Source organism: Myotis lucifugus, unplaced genomic scaffold (assembly GCF_000147115.1).
Source record: "Myotis lucifugus unplaced genomic scaffold, Myoluc2.0 scaffold_239, whole genome shotgun sequence".
In the NCBI taxonomy this organism is placed as follows: domain Eukaryota; kingdom Metazoa; phylum Chordata; class Mammalia; order Chiroptera; family Vespertilionidae; genus Myotis; species Myotis lucifugus.
In genome coordinates, this window is record NW_005871287.1 from 1,564,079 (window position 1) to 1,587,776 (window position 23,698).

The following is a 23,698-nucleotide window of genomic DNA, read 5'->3' on the forward strand; positions in this document are numbered from 1 at the left end:
TTAATTAAGTTACTTGATTTTTTGTTATTGAGCTGTAATTCTTTATATATTCTGGATATTAATCTCTTACCAGATGTATGATTTGCAAATATTTTCTCCCATTCTGCAGGCTGCCTTTTCACTCTATGGATTGTGTCCTTTGATGTACAAAAACTTTTTAAAATTTAAAGTAGTCCCATTATCTAGTTTTGCTTTTTGCCTATACTTTTGGTGTCATATCCAAAAAACTATAACCAAGTCCAATGTTATGAAGTTTTTCTCCTATATTTTCTTCTAGGAGTTTTATAGTTTTGAGTCTTCAATCCACTTTGAGTTAATTTTTCATATGGTGTAAGATAAGGGTCCAACTTCATTCTTTTGCAAGTGAGTATCCAGTGTTCCCAACGCCACCATTTGTTGAAAAGACTCTCTGTAGCACCCTTGTTGAAGATCACATGACCTTATATGTGAGGGTTTACTTCTGGGCTTTCTATTCTATTCCATCAGTCTATGTACTGTCTTTATGCCTATACCACACTGTATTGATAACTGTAGCCTTGTAATATATTTTGAAATTAGAAAATGTGAGTTCTCCAACTTTGTTCCAAATTATCCATTATTTTATAAAATGTATGAAAGCAAGATATTTTCATCATAATCTTAATTCAGATGTTAAAACCACAGCCTCTATCCACTTAACTATACCCCCAAGATGAGTCCCAGGTCAGTAGAGTTAGAGTAGCTACAAGCATTTTGGGGATCCCTATAAAGGGAAGGTTAAATTGGTGATATATTTACTAAATTGGTTTAGTAGAATATATTTATGTGGTTCTCAGCCACTTCCATGTATGGTCAAGGTATTGTTAACCATCATTTTGTACAAAAGATGTTACAGGAACAAATCACTCTGTACCATGACAGAAATATGCAGGGCCAGATCATATATCATATCATAAATGTATCAATTCAAAGAATACAGTCAATGTACAAGAAAAATGAAGGCTTGTAATTATACCTCTTATATAAAAATCTTGTAGCTCATATATAAAAGATATTTGGTAGTAGTTTTCCCAAAGGTGATAACAATCTTACAAATTTATATGATGTTACTAATAAGAAGTTGTGAAGCTGAAAGGAACTTTTCTAGCTTGTCAATAATAAAAACCGTTTTTTAGTTAATCACGTTATAGATAATACTGAATTATCTCTCTATTCTATTTTTAGAAAATATCACAGAATTTTTATAATATGAAGGGGCAATATATTTTCCCTACAGTCAAAACAATGTAGGGAAAGAAGTTTCACAGCAATGTGTTTAGACAGTGAATTAATTCAAATATAATGATATTTTTCTGAATTTTGTATTTGTCAACTTTTTTAAAGTTATCATTTTTATTATTTCTTTCCTCATCTATAATAGTAAAAGAGTAATATGCTAATTAGGCTGGACGACCTTCTGGACGAAGCCAGGGCTGCGAGAGAAGCCCGGGTCCTGGGTGTCAGAGGGAAGCTGGTGCCAGCAGCTGGGGGAAGGAAGGCCTACTCTTGCTCGAATTTCGTTCATCGGAGCTCTAGTTGTAAATAAATATTCATTTTTGTACCTAATTTGTATTTGAAATTAATTTTCTTTTTCCTAAAAGCATTCATGTAAAACCTAGATTTGCTCCTGGTCTCCTGGCCTGACGAAGGCATGCAGGGGGGAAAAAGCCAGATGTGCATGGACGACCTTAAGGAGAGCCACTGGGCAGGAGCAGGAAGATCCTTTAAACAACAGAGGAAATACACAAAGGTAGGTGAAAGGCATCTTATGGAGGCCCTCAGAAGCAAAGAAAGAGTTCAGACTTGGATAAAAAGGTATTTTCTGCAAAATAAACAATAATTAACAACTAGTTACAGGTAGGAACTCTTAAAAAGAAGAACAGCGATAAATCGGGTCTGTTGGAATATATTCTAGAAAGCACTGAATATAAGGTCAAACGTGACAGGTTATCAATTCACTTTTGTTGTTGTTATTAATCCTCACCTGAGAATATTTTTCCATTGATTTTTTAAAAAATATATTTTATTGATTTTTTACAGAGAGGAAGGGAGAGAGAGTTAGAGTTAGAAACATCGATGAGAGAGAAACATTGATCAGCTGTCTCCTGCACACCCCACACCGGGGATGTGCCTGCAACCAAGGCACATGCCCTTGGCCGGAATCGAACCCGGGACCATTCAGTCCACAGGCCGACGCTCTATCCACTGAACCAAACCGGTTAAGGCGATTTTTTTTTTTTTTTTTACAGAGAGTGAAGTGGGGGAAAGAGAGAGAAACATTGATGTGAGAGAGACACATCGACTGGTTGCCTCCTGAGTGGGGATTGAGCCTGCAATTGAGGTACATGCCCTTGACCAGAATTGACCCTTCAGTCCTCGGGTGGACGCTTTATCCACTGAGCCAAACCGGCTAGGGCTCAATTCACTTTTCTTCTGCAATAACAAATAAAATATTCTGGGGTTTGGATTTTTAATAAACCCACCTCAGATTTTCAAAGTGAGTATGTAGAACAGGGATTCTTAATAGTCAGTGGGAAGTTACTGACATCTTTATTCATCCAATATACTGTATATTTATTGATGCTTTCTGTAGTGACCAAGCCACAAAAGTCTCTGTCCTTTAAGAGCTGAAGATCTAGCATAAAGCCTTAACCTGACTTTTCACTGCCCACCATCATATTGTACCTCTTCTTTACGACACTCTCCCAATCTACTTCAGCCCAAACTTTAGCTCACAGAGATTGCCCTGGGAAGGGAAACCCAAACTCAGGCAGAATGCTCAGGGCAGAAGTGTCCTTAGCTTCTAGTGGTCATAAATTTTGGGGAAAATGAACACTAGCTTCTCTACATTACACCACTGGAGATTACTGCAGCTGAACGTGTATTTATTTACTTACATTTACAACATGCTATGTATTTCAAACGTTTTACAAATACATTTTGTAAAACGTTTTACAAATACATAACAAAAACAAAAAAGAAGACTTAAAACACCAATTTCAAGGAACTGGAAAAATACATCTTGCCTTTCAAGTAATGTTTTTTCATAAAGGCATATTATTTGTCCATAAGCAAAATATAAGCTAAATAAATAAGACTTTTATTAAATTAACTGCAGTTTTCTGAGAGCTCATGATCTAACCTATTCATTGTTGTTTAAAGTCATCACCTTAACCCAGTGGTCGGCAAACTGCGGCTCGCAAGCCACATGCGGCTCTTTGGCCCCTTGAGTGTGGCTCTTCCACAAAATACCGACTTCTGCGCATGGGCCACGAAGTTTCAATCGCACTGTACATGCGCGCCCGCACGTGGTAGTTTGTGGAAGAGCCACACTCAAGGGGCCAAAGAGCCGCATGTGGCTCGCGAGCTGCAGTTTGCCGACCACTGCCTTAACCTATAAGTAGTAGCAACCCACACAGTTTGTAGTCATTTTCAATTATGACACATATCTCCTGAAGTTATTCTTATTGTAATTAATCTCAGACATCCAAGGAAAACCTCATAAAATAGATTTAGAACTCATTTATTATGATTCTGAGACTCCTGGGGAAAAATACGTTTTCAAAGAATTAATTTTTTAAAGTAACTTCAAATGCAAATTAGAAAATTTATTAGCAACTGAAAGTTTCCCAAAGACCTAGTACAAATGTTTATGGTTATTCTAAAATTCCCAGCAGCAAAAATTCCATGAGCATAACTATCATCTATTGAACCTATTTGTGACATTTTCAAAACACCCATTAACTTGAAAATAAAACACACTTCATTTCTCCCAAAAACAATCTGGTAAGATTATATAGAAATCCAACTATTCTTCTGAGGTCCAGCTTATTGCTGTGTAATAACAATGAATTTACTCAATCATTCACTTTGGTACTTCTTAATAAGTTTATTTCAACATGTACAAATTTTAATGGTTCAAAGGAAAAACAGTGGTGAAAACTGATGGTACAATGCAGAAAATATAATGATTTTTTTAAAAAACAACCTTTGCTATGGCTTGTGTTTTGATGATAATTATCTATAAGTGATTTGGAAATATTATCTTTTTTTTAAATCCTCACCTGAGGATATGTTTTCTAAAAAAGTTTATTTTTATTGATTTCAGAGAAGATGAGAGAGGGAGAGATAAAAACATCTATATAACAAAAGGCTAATATGCAAATTGTCCCCTTGACTGGGAGTTCAACCAGAAGGTCGACCAGGGGGCAGGGCTGGCCGGCCAACCCCCCGCAGCCCCTCCCCTTGGCCTGACCCACCCCCGATCGGCCCTTGCCACCCCGATCGGGGCGGGGCCGGCCCACCAAATGCCTGTGGGCCCTCCTCCCAGCTGGGCCCACCCCCGACTGGCCCCCCTACCCTGATCGGGGGCGGGGCTGGCTGGCCAACCTCCCGCATCCCATCTCCCCAGCTGGAACCCACCTGTGCACAAATTCGTGCACCGGGCCTCTAGTCAATGATAAGAGAAAATCATTGATTGGCTGCCCACTGGTGATCGAGCCTGCAACCTCGGCATGTGCCCTGACTGGGAATCAAACCGTGACTTCCTGATTCATGGGTCATGCTCAACCAATGAGCCACTCCAGCTGGGCAAGGATATGTTTTATTTATTTATGTATGTATGTATGTATGTATGTATGTTAATCCTCAATGGAGAAAATTTTTCTCACTGATTCTAGAGAGAGTGGCAGGGAGGGGGTAAAGGAAGGGAGAAAGAGAGGGGGTAAAGGAAGGGAGAGAGAGAGAGAGAAATATCAATGTGAGAAACACTGATCGGTTGCCTCCCACACACACCCCGACCTGGGATCAAACCTGCAAACCAGATAAGTGCCCTGACTGGGAATCAAACCTTTTGGTGTACAGGACAACGCTCCAACAAATTAAGCCACCCAGACACAATTTTTAAACAAGCACCCACAAGAATGGTTAAACTGGGTGGTCAAATATAACACAAAGAATCCTATATAATAAAAGGCTAATATGCAAATTGTCGCCTCAGGAGTTTGACCGCTCGCTATGACGTGTGCTGACCACCAGGGGGTGGCGCAGAACAAAGGAAGGCCCGGCAGGCAGCCGGAAGGCCCCAATCGGCCCTGATTGCCGGCCAAGCCTAGGGACCCTACCTGTGCATGAATTTCGTACAGCGGGCCTCTAGTATCCTAATAAAAGGAATTCTTACTATAGAGGTTTGGGGGAAATAAACTTCAGTATAAGATGAGTTCAAGGAAAATAGAGCTGTAAGTTAAGGAGTTAGAATAGGAACAGAAATAAAGATAAGGTAAGGACAAACTGTTAGAATTTACAAAAGATCTGTATAATTAATAATTCAGAAAAATCAAAAGGGCTTTTTATAACTCGACCTTTTAAGTTGGGAAGAATGTATGTAATAAGAAGAGAATTTAATCAAGATATTGGAGTTAAGATATTTTAAAAAATAACACCTCAAGCACAAAGCCATATTACACCAAACTGGGAATAAAGATCAGTATTTACTCCACAAATTATATTCTCTTCTCTGAATCAATATAAAACTGTCTTCAACACTTTGATCTCCTTATAGGACTCCTATGAGAGCTCTGAACAGATTCCCCCTTAAAAAGGGGCGGGGGAGGCATTCCATGGGAGTAGAAATATAGGAATTGATACAATTAATTTTATCAACAATTCTTAAAATATGGATACTGTCTATAAAACACATTATTAAATAAGATTTTTGTTTGAAATAGACTGCAAAAGGTGTCAAATTTAAAAAGCACATTTCAGAAGAATTATGTCAGAAAAAATCTAGTTGTTTTAAAATATACAGAAAATAGGAAGATTAGTAGGGGAAACAGCATAAAAGAAGAATCTCACTTTTATTTCCAAATCCACGTTTACTGTTTAAATGTTTTATGACAATCATGTATTACTTTTATAATTAAAAAAATAAAAGAATGGCCCTAGCCGGTTTGGCTCAGTGAATAGATCTTCAGCCCTTGGCTGAAGAGTCCCAGTTCAATTCTGGTCAAGGGCACATACCTCTGTTGCAGGCTCCTCCCCATCCCAACCCTTGGTCAGGGCGTGAGCAAGAGGCAACCAATCAAAGTGTTTCTCTCACATCGATGTTTCTATCTGTCTTTCCCTCTCTCTTCCACTTTCTCTGAAAATCAATGGAAAAATATCCTTGGGTGAGGAATAAAAAATAATAAAAGAATGAATGGGAATTTGCATTAAGTTATTCAGTAATGTGTCACTTTCAGGATCTACAACGTAGATTCTACGAGTCAATCATCCTTTGCTGACTACAGTTATGAGATACCAAAAAAAAAATTATTTCTGTTGCCTAAAACAAGAACACAGCACCTCTGTTCCCTACTTCCACAGAAGAGGTGGGTAGGTCTATGGGAAAAACACCTCGTGAGAAGATTTAGTTCTGCTTTCTCATTTCGATGTATGACTGCAGACCAAGCCCAGAAAAACAAAACAGGATTCGTCTGTGAAAAGGCAGTATAAGACTTGTTAATACAAAACAAGGGAGAATGGTAAGACTACAACACATGACGTTTCGGGTCCACTGTGGCTGTTTGAAACGCTCTCCAAAAGAAGTGCAGTTTGTATAACATAAAACTTGTGGGAGAATCTGCCCCAGCTATGTTTCCTGAATACCTAAAGAAGCCGATTCAGGAGAGGGGTTACTGCAGCAGGTTTTTAAAGATAAAGACTGGTTTGTTTGAGAAATGGATACCGTCCAGAGAATAGAACTTTCATCTGTGTTTTAAAAATAGGCTTAATGCCATTTTCATTGTTTCCCCCAACTCCCTCTTATCCATGAGACTTTGATCTTGACAACTGCATTTTGCTAACTATAGTATTTTTCAGGAACATAGCTCCCAAGGTTGACAAAGGATTTGTGTTTAAGAGATACTATAAAACACTTTAAAGACAGAAAGATTCGGGTTCAAATCCTAACTTCAATTTCAAGCTACATTACCATGAGCAAGTTAGCTACCCTGATCTCTGAATTCAATGGAGACACTGTAATGAGCAAAGTATTCTGTGCACAGAAAACCCCTGTCAAAAGAGAGCTATGCTTTTTATAAAGATCTCTGACAAAAGTAGAGTGTAGGGTTTGGGAAGTGGGCAGAGGGGCAGAAAGAAATACCTGAAGTGTTCCTGTAATTTCACTGGGACTAGATGTTTGGTATTCTAATTTGTTAAAGATAAATAGATTCCAACAGCCCATGCAGAATATAAGTGCATTTGACAGAATACAGCTAAGTTAGGATTTATACTGTAAGCTATTTTTAAAACTGCCTGCTTAGCAAATTAAGCCAGCTGTGAAAATATCCTGGTTTCCATTCACAACAAATATGAGATGAACATTCTCCTTTAATGAACCTGGCCATGTGGCAGCATAGCTATTCTGCATAATTCATTCCTAAGGGCTGCAAGACATAATTTTCCTAAGACAGACCAAAACTAAAAACTATTTTCTAGAAACTAAAAAAGTCGAAGGAATGCAATTTCTCTATAGATTTTCAGTAAATTCCATGAATCACTGAACCATTCAAGTTAGGAGACTACTGTCTCAATAAATAATAGTAGTGATATCAGTCCTATTAGCTATCTTTTTAAAAAATATATTTTTTATTTATTTCAGAGAGGAAGGGAGAGGGAGAGAGAGACAGAAACATCAATGATGAGAGAGCATCACTGATCGGCTGCCTCCTGCATGCCCCTAACTGGGGATCAAGCCTGCAACCCAGGCATGTGCCCCTGACCAGAATCAAACCTGAGACCCTTCAGTCCACAGGTCAATGCTCTATTCACTGAGCCAAATCGGCTAGGGCTTAACTATCTTTTTCTTTAACAGGGCATATGAAACACCAGTATGCTCTGCAACACAAATTTTCAAGGTCTGTGATAGAGGGCAAAAAAAACTACTCATTACCACCAAAAGCTACCCAGAGGACTCCCAATTTCAGATTTAAAACTTAATCACTTTTAAATCAGGAAGGAAGAGATCCTGAATTATTCAGAATTATTTGGCTAAGTTACATTATTTATAAATCCTATTCCTAGGGAAACAATTTGTGATTTAAACAAAGATCAGAAGTATAAATAACTCAATGGAAAAGAATTTCAGGAAGTACTATTCAAATAAATTCACACTTGGAATGCAAGAAAACAGCCTATTAATTTCATCACTTCATAAAGACACTGCTAAGAAAAGGATATACAAGTTTGTGCTTTCTTTGGAAATCAACCCGACTGAATTAGTTCCATTTGGAACATCCTCTTAAAGCCTTTGCTAAAGTGTAACATAAATTCCGATTACTCAAGTATGAAAAACTACAAAGCCAACTTTCTTGTCCCTCCAGTTAGTGTGTCTATAAATAGAAGCAATGCATTAACAGCAGCCAAAGCAACTGGTGAGTTCCACAATGTGCCCAACATATACATGCCTGCAAACATGCTCTCAGCATGTTTAACCAAAGTGCTTTTGAAGATCTGTAATAAGACCCTTTTTAAATAAAGTGTGACTCACTGTTTGCTTTCTTCACCAGGAGGTGGAGTCTTGCCATGCCCTTCCATTACAAAATCCTCCTGTTCCACCTGCAAAGGCAAGCACCACAGGTCAGCAGCAGCCAGTAACTATGGTGTAACTCACTCCAAAGTGCCAGAGCCTGCCCTTGCAGACCACATCGGACTAGACAGCTTTGTTGAGCCTGATGTCAATGCACACATCTGGAGTTCCCATCTCCTTCATGGCAAATGCCTGGATCTCTCTGAGTGCCCCAGGGGCACGCTTCTTGAAACCCACTCTATGGATGCGCTTGAGTGTTGATGGTGTATTCTCCCTCACTGTCACTACTGCGCTGATGATAGAATGGCCCTTCTTCTCACCACCCTTCTTATGCTGGACCCAAGTTGGAAAGCCAGCTTTCGACTTTTATTCTTCTTTAAGAACTTCTTATTGGGCACCTTACCAAGGAGAGGGAGGCTGCTCCCATCCTAAGTTTACTTAGTGATCTAAAACTTCTGGAATAAAAAGTAGGGTTAAAATGTTGCAAGGGACCCTTATGAGAAGCTAGAGATGATCTTGATCTGAGTTCTGGTTATAAGAATGCACACATTCATGAAAAAAAAAATCACTGAACTATGCATTTTATGCACTGAATTGTATGAATGTCAGACTTTAGTTAGAAAATAAGTGACAAATTGTTTAAATGTATTAAATTGAAACCTAAATCATTTCCTCAAAGACAAAAATGACTTTTCAAATTATACTGTATTATAAAATTTTCTTGATCCTTCATCTTTAACAATCCTCTCCAATTAAAGAGCTCCAAATTGTGAACCTTAGCCTCTGCTTATTAGTTTAAACAAACAACAAATAAACAAAAGGCTTATCTATACTCAATTTCTAATTAGCATAATGATGATGAGAAGAAATAATTTTAAAAGCCTACAGCTTCAATAACCTCCCTATACTGGCTTCCAAATTTTTAACTCCAGCCTTCTTTTGCATACCAGTCTTCTCCACTTGGATGGTTTAACAGGGCCATAACGAAACACCATCTTGCTTCAAATTTCCTCTCCTTTTTATATCCCTTATCTCTGTGAATAGTGCCAGCATTCACTAAGATCCCCAACAGGAAACCTATAATCATACAAGATTCTCCAAGCTTCCTTAACCCCACACATCCTATTAATCACCAAGTACCATGGCTTCTATCTCCTAAATAGCTCTCATATCCATCACCCCTTCTAATCTCTTTTAACTGCCATAGTTAAAGCCAGCTTCTCTAAAGCTCACTACTATAATAGCCTTCTCACTGGTCTTTGTGCTTCTGAGTCCCATCTCATTTCAATCCATCTTCTAAACCACTTTCATGAAGTGGACTTGGTAAATTGCAAATCTGATTACATCACTCTCCTTGAAATTATTCAATGGCACTCTATCACCTATCCTGAGGGATAGTTCAATTCATTTGCCTAAGTGATCTTTTCTTATCTGCCCTGCTTCACTCACCCATGAAGCACACACAAACTCCTCACCCTCTCTGCCTTTACATATAATGTTCCATCTTGCTTGGAAGCCCTGGCCTTCCACAACATGTACACTTTAAATTCCCACTCATTCCTTAAAGTGCCGATTTAAATTTTTCCCAGACGGCACTATCTCGTTCACCAGGATTCATACCTTTTCTTCATCTCCATCATCTCATAAGGCAATAAACAGTTCAAAAAGATCACTGCTCCTTATTGCCACTTCCTGTTTTCCTCAAGTCCATGCCCAGTCTCTCTGCATCCTAACTTATTTTTTCTACAAATTTCTTGAACACTTCTGGACTTAATTTGATTACCTCCACCATTCCTCCCCATTGACCACATCTTCAGAAGTTTCAGTATATTTATTCATAAAACTTACACCATATCCTCACCTTTCTTCCACTATTATTAATTCATCCAACATATTACATGCTAGGTGCTGTGCTGAGATAATAGTGAAGAAGACAGTTTTTGCCATTAAAAATAACTTACCGATTAGTGGTAAAGACAAACAAAACCAGTCACTTACAATACAGTGAGAGAAAGCAATGAGACAACAGGAAGCACACTTAACTCTCTAAAGAAATCCGATCCTCTCTGTCTTAGGTGACCATCTCTTTCCTGCTTCAGCTGGGAATGGGCAGGACCCAAGGCTGAGCCTCACCATCAGTCTGTACTGCTGCACACCCAGGTCTATGAACTCTGAAATCCGTCTCAGACCACAAGCGTCTCTTCCACTCCCTCCCTCCATGTGAACCTGCAAGGAGTCCTCATAGTAACATCTAGTCTACAGTTCTTTTTCCTCAGATTCCTTTCAGAGCCTCACTTGATAGGCACAGTATAATCAAAGTTCTTTTTTTGTGCATTTTTTTTTGTTTTCCCTGGAACTAACAATTACTATTTCCTCTTCTTTTACTTTCTCTCCATATTTTTGACTTAGTATTTATTATGTATTTTTCACCAATTCATCCTCAAACTTTCCAACATAGCTGTAAGTCACCTTTATCTCAGTTCAAACACTTCAAATAATCTATCCATTTCATTCCAGGCCTGGAGACCATCCTCAGGGGTTTTCCCTTATTCCCGTCTGGATTGTTTGCTAATTAGCTGACACCTTGCCAGGGATGTCTCTTCCCCTTCACCTCTGGAATTCCCTGCTCTCTCTCCTATATTGGAGCAGCTGTTTCCCAGATCCTTTGTCTTCCTCTTTTATGGTTACTCCCTCATTGAGGTGGAATGAATATTATTTAGTCTAATTGATTCTAAACTGATAAACTATTACAATAATTTAAAAATCAAAAAAGCCAGTCTTTTCCTTTTTTCTCAGAAAGAAGGTGGAAACTAAGTTTATGACACAATAAAACATTCTATGTTGGTCTAATTACATGCTCACCAAGTTCCAATTACAACTTAGCTCTTCAGGGAGAGAATGTATTAACCAGAGGATCCACGAGTCCAGTCCTTCTTAACATTATAATTCATTATAAGTTAATAAATTAGGAACTTCAGAAATCCCGAGGTCTGTGTATCTTGAGTGTCCTGAGTGTCTGTGGCTCTGTGTGTCTGGGGGAGATTCCTAGAGTATGTGTGTATCCCAGATTCTGACTAACCCTGAATGAGATTCAGGATCTAGATGAATCTGATAAAAGTCTATTGGCTTCTGCTTTTTTAAAAATTAATTAATTTATTTATTATTCATCTTCCTTCTGGTGAGATGGGAATAAAACAAACAAGAGGACAGGATGATATCTATTCCTCTCCCCAACCTATGGACTGCAGAGAGGGGAGATTCAGAAAGAAGCTGAAAGAGCTGTTTTCATGAGGGGCTCAAACAGCACTTCTGCGAAGCCCAGCCCACAAAGTACAACAGAGCAGAGAAGGGGGTGGCCTCTCCAAACTCAGTGAAACCCTGCATCAGGCCAATGGGCAGCCAGGACTGGTCTGATGGGAATTCACAGATACAGTGGAATCTCGTTTCTTGAACTTAATTCACTCCGGAAGGTTGTTTGAAACCGAATCACTTTTCCCCATTAAATTGAATTAATCCATTCCAGACCTCCAAGTGATTCCCTGTTTTAACCTTTCTTTTATACAGTACATGTTTAATGTATATTTAATCTATAAATGAACACTTTAAAAACAAAAAGGACATGAAATATAAATGAAAATTTAACAAAAAGGGAAGGAAATGTACAGTAAAAAATGAAAATTTAATAATTATAAGCAACAAAAGCAAAAAAACCATGAAAATATTCACAGCACAATATACTGTGATTTTAACACTGATAAATTGACTCATACTTGCACATTCTCTCCTTTGTTTGTCATCTGAGACATGTGACTGATCATACAGGTATCAGCATGAAAGGGTTGTCAGGTTGAGAAGTGAATTGTTTGAGATGGGAGACATTCAAGAACCAAGGTTTGACTGTATTTTTTTCCTGTCTTTAAGAAAATAATAATTTACTGATGTGCCCCAACCAGTTTAGCTCAGTGATAGAGTGTCAGCCTGGGACTGAAGGATCCCGGGTTCGATTCCGGTCAAGGGCATGTACCTCGGTTGCAGGCTCGTTCGCATGTAGAAGGCAACCAATCGATGTGTCTTTCTCACATTGATGTTTCTCCCTGTCTCTCCCACTCCCTTCTACTCTCTCTAAAATTCAATGGAAAATTATCCTCGAGTGAGGCTTAACAAAAAAAATAATTTACTGATGTGAAATTCACATAACATAAAATTAGCCATTATAAGTTGAACAATTCAGTGGCATTTGGTATATTCACAATGTTGTACAACTACCATCTCTATCAAGTTCCAAAACATTTCCATCACCCCAACTAGAAACCCTGTACCTAGTAAGTACTTATTTCTCATTTTCTCATCTCCCCAAAACAACCCGACAAACACCAGGCTGTGTTTTATCTCAATGTATTTATCTATTCTGCATATTTCATATAAATGGAATCACACAAAATGACCTTTTGTGCCTGGCATCTTCCATACAACATGATGTTTTGACCATTCCCAGTGACATTTTGACACCTCTCCACTCTTACTCCGGTGAAGGAATAAGCCTTTCCACAGAGACTACCAACAGCAGGGGAGGCAAAAAAAGGAATCCCCTTAGGAGGGCCCAGGGCAGCTGATAATGCTATCAGTGCTGGGCACTGGCCTGGACACAGTGTGAGATACCCTTGGAACTTCCAGAAGGGACTAGAGACAACACTGAAAGGAGAAGGAGGGAGGTGAAGTGAGGGTGCTACTGAGGGTCCCATATGAACAACAGAGAAAGAGCCAAGCAGATTCAGGACACAGAGGCAGATCATACAGTTATACATAAATACACAGATAACTATTTATATACAGGGTTTGACAGTGATAACAGTCACTTAAGCTTTAGCTTGAAAACCAAACCAATGGCATGACAGAGACAGTGATGAGGGTTGGACAGAATATGAATTTGGAATCTATATCCGTGGAGTCATAGTGTCTTTCAAATGACTTTCAAAATAATTTATTTTGGCAATAAATAAATAAATAAATAAATTTAATAAAACAAGCTGCTACTTAAAATTTTATAATAAAAAATGTTTAAAAAGTAATCAGTGATGCCTCTGTGCAACAGGAATAAGAGACAGGCTTTTACTTCTTACTGTACACACTTCTGATTTGTTTTAATTTTTCAAATAAGTATATATAACTTGTATAACAAAATATTAAAAAGGTAAATTATTCTACAAATTAATCAAGTTCTCCAAGAGTTCAGTAAAATCCTTTAAATTTCTCATGTAGCATAACAAAAATGGATATTGAGGAAAAAAAATCTCAATCTAAGGTTGTCTACCTTAAATCAATCTAATTTCTAAATTCAACTAAAACATCCACTCCACTCATCCACTGCCTCTGCTTTTCATTTCTACTCATATTGTTTGCACCTTTAGTAATTCACTGACCTTGGAACCGCTTTCTTCCGATACTTCTCCCTCATTGGTTTGCATGGGAACAGACTCTGTGCAAAACTCTGCAGAAACACACAAATACTGCCTAAAAGAGACAGGAAGAGAAAAACACACAAGGAATTCAGTTCAGACATTTGTTTCTTCAAAGATTAGATTGAAATTCTGTTACTGATACGTGGACTGTGAAGTACAACCTTAACGTGTGTACGTGTGTGTGTGTGTGTGTGTGTGTGTATACACCTGTATGTCTATACACATATATCTGAAGTAGAAAGGGAATTTTCCTCACCTTGAGGGAGGATAGCTAGCAAAAGTTTAAGACATTGGAGTATTGAACAGTACTAGACAGTTTTCTTTTTATTTGACTTTTGGAAGAAGTGATAGTGAAAATCTTCAGTAACTCATACAGTACAAATACTGACCTGTCAGAAAGGATGTCTACCTAAGTAAAGCACTGAACCAACTGTTATGCGGTAGCCAGTTGTACTGCCTGGATATTAAGCTAGACTATTAAAATTGGCTGGGTTTCTTGGGTTTATAACTTATGTTCAACACTTGTGATATTTTATGACTGAAATTAAGGTGTACTTTAATGATTGATCCTACTTGTTTTAGTTTAAGAAATTTGCTTAATAAACTAAATGTCAGTTAATTTATTTTTATAAGAGAACAGGCTATTCATAGGGCATGACAATAAAAAGTAATTTTCCTCCAAGAATAAAATGAGTCAAGTGAAAGTTTATTAAAATTTCATAAATTAAAATATACCAAAATAACTATAAGTTTATGCAACATTCAAATTAATTCATTAAATAAGTAAGTATTGAGTAATCATTACTCAAAACTGACACAAAAATCTCTATTATACATGCAGGTACAAATATTTTTAAATGTTTCAAATGCTTTAAAAGGCTCATAGCGACAAAATATAAAAGCTAAAAAGATGCTTCATGGTGTACTTTCTGTGTGTGCAGAGAAATCTCTTTATGGATGTAGCAGCTTGGGGGGCTGGCGATCTGGCTCTGGTGCAGGCTTCTCACTAACCAGCCACAAGACCTGAGACTAAAAAGACAGTTCTCCCAGGCTGGCATGGCTCTGTGTTTGAGTGAAGACCTATGAACCAGGAGGTCACGATTCCCAGTCAGGACACATGCTTGGGTTGGGAACTTGATCCCCACTGGGGTGTGTGCAAGAGGCAGCCAATTAATGATTCTCGTTCATCATTGATATTTTTATCTCTCTCTCCCTTTCCCTCCCTTCTCTGAAATAAAAAAATAAAATAAAATAAAAAGACAGTTCTGGGAATCTGTTTCTTCATCAGGTGGGTGGGAAAAGGGAATCAAAATATCTACTATGCTCACCTAATGAGGATTTGGGGGAACTAATGCGTATTTATCTGATGTATAACGTAAAACTGGTACAGTGGAAGCTCTCTCAGTCAACTCCTATTCATTCCTTCCAGATGAACTGACATTGCCCATTCCCTCTGTAAAACATGACTGATGCTCACAGCAAGTGAAACAGGCTTTCTCTAGTTGGTTTCGACCCTCACCTGTTTATGACACTTGTGCAAAAACATAATTGCTCTTTATATGAAAATTAAATGGAAAGCACTGGAAAAACTCAATTAACATATCTAGAAAGATTTGGTATGCAAATTACTTCACAAATGTCTTCAAGTTCAAATGCTACTTTACTGAAATAGAGATTGTATTTCCCAGATGATGCATTATAGGCAGAGCTGACCAAGAAAGGGACCCGATTCTCTCAGTGCCATTTCCATCTGAATGTGCGGGGGGGGGGGAGGAATGCTGCTTCCCTCTCCCAAGGTCCACTCCTGGCTCCTCTCCACCTCCACACACACTACCCCAGAGGAGGCACAGGATCTTATCTGAAAGGTGAGTTCAGAGGGAGAAACAAGATCTGTGATCTCTCTCTTCCTTTTGGAAGCCAGCGTCCCCAGGGAGCACGCATTCTCCTCTGCTCCTGTCCCTATCGATGCAGGCCCCTCACAATTACCTGCAAATAGGCAAGTCTGAAGAATTCTGAGGTTCAGTGTTAAGAAGTTCACTTGCCTACAGATTTAAGCTGAATTCTCCAATTTAGCTTTATTCAGAATAGAGATGATATTTTGGTCTCCCAAATGCCTTTCTCTGATCTTATTTCTCAACTGGTACAGAACTCAGCCAAGGGAAAATTAGAGTGCTGTTTATTGGGTATCTCTCAAACCCTAACACCTACTGCATGAGATTAGTCTTGATGAAGAGACACAAAGCAAAATTTGGGGAGTAATATACATGTGGAATTTCTGAGGCTTCTGTTGGGGCCACGACTTGGGGCCTTGGTCTTTACTGCGGGGGGCAAAGTGTTGTGACCCGGAGGAGGTTTTACATTAGGCCTCATGAGCTTTTACAGTTGTACACTAGCTTTTAATTACTGAGGCCAAATTAGAAGTTTATAAACCACAGGCCACACTGTATTCTGACTTTAGTGGTGACTGTAGTTATGGCAACTTTGTCTTCAGGTAGTGGCAGTTTCTATAGAAACCGGCACATAAAGCTTTAGCGAAGGCTTGGGGGCTTTGCCGGCCTCAGCAAAGAAACAAGCCACTCTCTGCCATGGCGGTAGTACTGAAAGCTCATCTAAATGTCAGATGCACAAGTGGTCTCAGCATACACTGGCTACTCTGGCCTAGCAAGCAAATGCCAGCTGTGCTGGCCTCAGCAAAGGGAATAGGGCATTAGCAGGCCTGGGTAGCTTCAAAGCACAGAAGGCTGACCTTGAATTATGCAGACACAGCTTTTCCTAAGTAGGCATGGCTGAGATAAAGATTATTAGACTTTAGGAAAAAAGACTTTCTTCATACAGGCCTTTTAGATATTAGTGAGTAGAACAATTATTTGATGCATATAAGCTGCAAGGCAACTAAATTTGAAATAGCACATGGGCTACAAAACCAGTGAACTTCTAGGTTTAAACTGTTTGTGCTGGGCTTACATGGGCGATTCAAAGGGGAAATTCAAAGAGGTTTCTCACAATATTTCACAGAAGGAGGGAAGGAAAGAAGAGAGGGAGGGAAGAACAGAGGCAGACAGGGAGGGAGGGAACTTATAGAGGAAAATTGGTAACTGGGGCGCCATCTACATTTTGTAAGGAGGAGGTGATATTTCAAATAGTAATCTTTAAAAGAGAAAACATGTGCATTGGTTGTTTTTTCCCCCAGATATGATAAAGACAGTTCCAGATTTAACCTCTTGCTGGCAGATTGTTCCAAATGGTGGCAGTGTCCAAATCATATACTCTGGACACTGGCATGGACCAACGGTATCTTGGTGAGGCTCAAACCAAGAGAACCTCACCCATTCTCCCCTCCCTCAGATACCAATGTGTCTCTGCTACAATCTTTGGCAAGACTGAGTATTGCATTCAGGGAACGTAACTTTATCTGCTCTTGGGCTGGAGGTAGGCTTTCTTTTTTAATTTGGTGGTGGTGGGGATAGTGCTGAAATGATTTTGTTTAGCCTTCGAGTTCATATAATTTGTATACCATTCTGATCCATTTTAGAATCTGCTGGGGACAGAATCTATTGATGGTCCCAAGAGAACAGTGATTGGTAGTGGGGTGGTGTCCTCATGAAAGTGAGAGTAGGACGGTCCTGAGACCATCCCTGACCTAAAGGGGACAGGCACACCCCAGCTGACCGACATTCACTGTGTAAGAGACAAAAGCTGGTGAGTGTTAGAGGAGAAAAACTTCGTCCTCACTCTTGATGCTCCCCTCCACATAGGGCAGTATCAGTTTGTTTGCTATTCCTGGTCTTATCATATCCTGACTCCTGCTGTGAGCCTAGAGGAGGAAACTGTGCTTGCAGAGTCCACCCCTTCTCTCCCCTTTCCCTTGGGGGTACCTATTGTGCTCTGCTCCTTTCTTCCTTCTAGGAGGTGGTCTACCCAGACTAGTGCTGCTGGGTGAGAAAACCCATTAAGTTCTGGAGTTCAAAAATGAGCCAGTTCTCCCATGTCAACTTATAATAAAAGTGAAATTTTGTTCTCTGCCTGTCTTACTCCTTCATCATCTATTTCCATTGTTTCAGAATATAGACAGGAAATAGAATATTAATTAGTGGGTTTCTTTCAATTCTAACTTGGTGGTTGAATTTAGTTGGTGCCTGTGGGGACAGTGCTGAACCTTCACTCAGGCAAACCGTCTTTCCATTCTCTCCACACATTTCCATCCTTCTATTCAGTCATTTTGTATTTCTAAAAATCCTTCCTGATTAACACCATATAATCTGCCTACTTACTATATTTCATACTGATACCTATTTTTTAATTTGTCCTTTATTTAATTTGCTCACTCTCATTCTCTTGTTGTTTTGAAACTACCCTTAATATTTTTAATGCGTTTCTTGAAAAAGTCTTGATGACATTCTGATTTGAAGGCAAAGCTTATAGTTGTGTCTAAGGTTCTAGGTCAGTTTTACTGTCCTTTTGACAAAATGGAAGGAGAATCAGGCAATGCAGAAGTATATGGTTAAGCTAGGGGTTCCACGTGGGAAGTGACATAGGGTCCAGTGTATCGGTGCTAACAGAGTGATGAACAAGCCATGACAAAGTCCACTTATGTGAACATTAACTGGAGGGGTGAACAAGTGGTGGTAAAGCTGTCAAAAATGACGTGCCAACATAAGCACTTCATTTCTGCTTCAGCACATCATTTCACCTCAGAGCTGTCATCAATTTGCCATACACAGTAAGTGACAGATAGTTGTGACCTGGCACAGTGCTTCAGCACACACAGGACAGGACTCAACAAATGTTAATGACCAAACATGAGTAATGTCATACAGCATCTGTGCTAGGCCTCCTCTAAAAGTTGGCAAATACACTAATATTTTCAAAGTCTTCCAGGATCCAGCCCTCACCTGTCTCTCCAGTGTCACTAACCAGGCCTTTTTGTTCCTTTTGTTCCAACCATACTGAGCTACTTATAGCTTCACAAATATGCCAGGTTGTTTCAGGTGTCCATGGCTTTGTTCATATTACTCCCTATGCCCTTTCCTCCGATACTCCTCATGAAGACACAGCTTTTAGAAAGGATTTCCTGATCCATCTCTAGGTAGAGCTGATGATTTCTTCTTCAGTGTCCCCAGTGGATCTTATTTGAACCCTGTTATAGGATCTGCAACTTTATTGGATTTATTTGCTTGCATAAATGACTTTCCTATTAGACTGTTAACCTTTTAGTACCAGACACTATATCTCATTAAACTCTATAGTCACAGTTTATTTAAAACTGTGTACCTGTATTTAATGGGAATTCAATAAATTTCCATGTAGGAATGACTGGATTAATCAACTAAAGTCCTTTTCACTTAAACTGCAATAGATGGCAATTCAATAAATATTTACTGGGTCCCAACCACATGCCAGATGGTGCTAGGCTAATGCGGTGTAGTACAATAAGCACTGGTTTTGAACGGGCAAAATCATTACTCTTTGACACGTACTAGCTGTGTAATCTTGAGCAAGTTACTTAGATTTTAATCTTCATTATTTTTACCCATAAAACTGGTCAGGAGGTAGTGTTATAAGGATTAAATAATACATGCATAGCACTGAACAAGGTGTCTAGGAGCAGCCAACAGGCACTAAAAAAACAGTTCCTTTCCAAGAAGTTTCAAAGGGTTTATAGACTAGTAAAGGAGACATAATACAAATAAACAACTCTAATGTAAAATAATGAATGCTTTGTCACTGTAATAATGACAGGTGCTCCTAGAACACGGATGAAAAACAAAACCTGCCAAGAGAGTCCAGAAGGGGACAGTAGGAAAGATACAAGAAGGAAGAGTGCAGTTGCATTCTCCCCTCTTCCAAACTCTAAGCAAAGAGCAAAGTATCAACCAAGGCACAAAGCTGTGAAAAAGAACTATCTGGGAAAAAGAAAAAGGCTTACAGATAAGGGTTCAGTAAGAAAGAAGCCAGAAATGTTGATTGCAATTAAGTTTTGAAAGGGGTTTGTAGGGTGACATCTGTAGCAACTGGGAGCCATGAGAGCTGTTTAAGCAAAGGGCTGACATGAGTGAATCTATCATTTTGAAAGCTGACTCGGGCAGTAATGTGGACTACAGACTGCAGCAGGGACAGAGGAGGGGCAGAGAAGCTAGGAATACACTCGCATAAAACTGTGGAATTGCTAAATCCTAGTGACAAATTCCAGCTTTATTAAACGACGAGGCACCAAGTATCAGTAGCAACCTAAATACAAATGCTTTTTAAGGGGATCTACCAATGAGAAATGGAAAGGGCTGGCGTGATAAACACTTTAAATACCCTTCTGTAAGAACTCTGGAAACAAGTAATGACGCCAAAATGTACTTTTCTTCTTATTAAGATGAAGACTCTCCCATTCAATGCTACTAGTAATACTGGGTAAAAAGAAATTTTAAAAACTTACCTTTGACAGTATCCTGGGGCAACACACGCCCGTGAAGATGAATCTAGACTACATTCAGTGCAAAAACCAAAACCCTGAAAAGAGAGAAAAATCACAGTAAGCCACACACTCGTAGCAAGATGCCATGGCAAGTGGCAGAACAAAGTTCAGAATTCAGGCAGCCTAGTACCAATCCAGGCTTCTCCATCTACCACAGTGGTTTCCCAACGTGGGGCACATACCCCATAGGGGGACAATTTGATTTTTAAGGGGGGCAATTCGAGAATGAGTTATTAACAGTGAATTTTTTGCATTTCTTATGGTTCTGGGGCCTCATATACAGTATGTAAATATATATTGTGACATATTTAAGCATTTCAGTTCTCTATTATGTTTTAAAATGTTATTCGCTATTTTTTCATATCACTTCATATTATTTTTTAAACAATTTCTTAGTGATTTCTTTCTCAGTACTTCAATTGTTCTTTTGTTCTTTTATTTTTCTCTTTCATGGATGCCATGCTTAGACCAAGTTAATGGCCTTTGAGGCTTCCTCCATGTTAATAAGAGTTCACTTTTTGAATAATAAGAATTAAATGTCACGGGCGGGGGGGCATCAGGATTTAAGAGATGCTTAGGTGGGGCATGGCCAAAAAGAGGTTTGGAACCACTGATCTACCAGCTCATAGCCTAACCTCTGAAACCTCAGCTTCCTCATTCAGCACTAGAAACAGTAACAGCATCTTTCTCAGAGGGTTCTTTGGAAGTTCAAATAAAATATGTGTAAAACACTTAGTACAGGGCAGCACCAACCACATGCTCAATAAAGGCAAGTGGTTATTAAGAATATGAACTGAAATATGAAATACTTGCTGAAGAAACATTAAAACCTATATTATACTTTTATTATTTATTTTACCCTTACGTCCTACCAGAAAAATAGCAAATTACCTTTTCAACTTCTCCATTTCATGTGAGGATGTCTCAAAATCACTTAGGATTTAATATTGCATCCCAAATTGCCCTCTTCATCCCCTATTCTCCATATCTCCACTGTCTCAAACAAGGCACCATCCTCCACCCAGCTGCCACCCAGCTGCTGGTCAGCTTGGATTTCCCTCTACCCCAGTCCTCTCATAGCCATCAGCAAGTCCTGTCATTTCTGCTTTCACAATATGTATCTCAGATCTACCCACAATTCTTCATTTTCATTGCCATCATCATTTCTCACTTGTGAAGGCCTCCTAGCTGGCCTCCCGGAGCCTATTCTTGCTCCTCCCCGATCCATTCCCAAAAATGGCTTGAATGGCCTCTTAAAAATCAAACCAGATCATAGCAAGATGCTAACAAATGCTGTGAAATGTTTTTTCATTTCAAGATGAAATGTCTCTTAATATATATGAAATACATATTTACATACCTGTGAATATACAAATACATCAAAATATATGAAATGACAGCCATTTATTAGTAGACATTTATAGACCTCAAGCCAGTCACTTCATTTTACAACGGCAAAAACGAACATCAGAAGGATATTCTGCTCAAGGTTGGACCTCTGTGTGTGTGTATAGGTGGGCAAAACAATGCCAGACAAGACTGGCAGAAATATATCTGCGATGAGCATCCACACTGTGCCAGACAGCTTGTCACTATTTGGAAGTCGGCCCCTTAGTTTCACAATCAATGTTTCTGTCCAAGAAAGTGTATTCCATTCCCCATGGCTACAGACTGTAAATTACAGCTTTAGTCCCACACTATGTCACAATGTTTGAGGTGGTACTTCAGTGTAACTTGAAAACATCTGCTGCCCCCTTATCTGCCATCACCTTATGTTTCCTTGTTTAAGTGTTTGAATAAACAAATCTTAGATGGAATTGTGCTGTGTAATGAGTATTAGTAATACTTTAATTACTAGTATTATCCCTATCTTCCTACTATACACACCACTGTCCCAGCGATCTCTAAAAAGCAAATTTGATCTCTAAATATATCACTGCCAAAATTCACTCAAGAGCTACCCATTACTTTTGGGGTAAAATTCAAGATCTCTCTTAACTGCATCATCACTTCACATTCTATTCACATGGATTGCTATTGGTTTCCTTGCCCACATGATTTCCTTGCACTGATGTCTCTGAGGACCTTTTGCCTAATTCCCTTCGACTCCTCCCTTGAGATCTGCCTCGGGTGTTGTTTTGAAGTTTTCTATACCCTCCCTGGCTCCACTAAGGGTTCCTCCTCTGAGGTATACCATACAATATCGGTAATATCCATGGGTCTATTTCCTTTACTCAAGACAACAAGATCTATGTCTTACACATCTCTGAATTTGGTATCAGGTAGCAGTTTAATAAACATAAACTGAACTAAATCCTGACATGATCCCTATACCCCAGTCCTTCAACATAGATGCTTCCCCATTAAATAAAAGGCCCTGGGGAAAACGGAAGCAGCCAGCTGCAACTTCCAAGATGGGTTTGGCCCTCACGGAGAATGTGAGCTATGCAGTTATGTGCGACCCTCCAGTACCTCAGAGACAGACTACATTCTTTAATTTATTGTCAACTAAAAACCATCAAGATGACAATGTATAATAAAAGTATAATAAAGGTTTTAATGTTTCTTCAGCAAGTATTTCATATTTTCAGTTCTCTATCTGATTAGTTTCTGCCCAGGCTAAGCAGGACTGCTTCTCTAGACTTATCAGTAGTCTAAACTCCGTACCAACTTCATAAAGTAACTCATAATTACTTATCTTGTTAACAGATAAGCTTAGGACACAGTGGCCAGCTCAGTCCTTTGCCTGCTTGGCAGCTGGTCCCAGACGCTGACATTCAGTGAGAGAAAAGGAGTTAAAGCAGTGGAGAAGCAGGCAAGGGAAACTGGGCAGTGTTCCAAGTACTCTGGAAACCAGCTTCATTACTCTCCACAGGGCTGTGAACCTGTGTATCAGATGGACTCATACTCAATATAAACATAAAATTTCATTCTAAAATCAACATTTGAAATGATCCGGTTGAAGTTATCTACAGCACTACTTTCCTTCTAAGGTATGAGTAATAGCAAATTCCTTCAAAATATCAGTTTGAAATGTTCAGGACTATATACTGTAATCCTACTATCTGATCATGTTCAGCCACAGCAGTAAACTATGTGAACCATTCCAGTTCTCTCTCTTCTCTTGCAGAATAACCAGGTTGGCCTTGGAATTTACACAGGGGTTGGGAAGGCTCAGTGGATCTTGGA

General features: G+C 39.0%; 1 protein-coding gene across 4 annotated transcripts in view; it reads right to left on the reverse strand.

Annotated features, from left to right (window-relative positions):
- The window catches only part of TNRC6B (trinucleotide repeat containing 6B), a 218,175-nt gene that overhangs the window by 148,180 nt on the left and 46,297 nt on the right, over positions 1–23,698 (reverse strand). For 3 of the 4 annotated variants that reach the window (XM_023762248.1, XM_023762245.1, XM_023762247.1), the window contains exons 2-4: positions 20,471–20,544; positions 14,005–14,095; positions 8,546–8,613 (exon numbers count right to left, since the gene is read on the reverse strand). In XM_023762248.1, the coding sequence (XP_023618016.1) occupies positions 8,546–8,613; positions 14,005–14,049 (113 nt within the window). In that variant the 5' untranslated portion in view covers positions 14,050–14,095; positions 20,471–20,544. The remainder of the gene's footprint in view (positions 1–8,545; positions 8,614–14,004; positions 14,096–20,470; positions 20,545–23,698) is intronic. The other variant, XM_023762246.1, reaches the window with a different exon arrangement.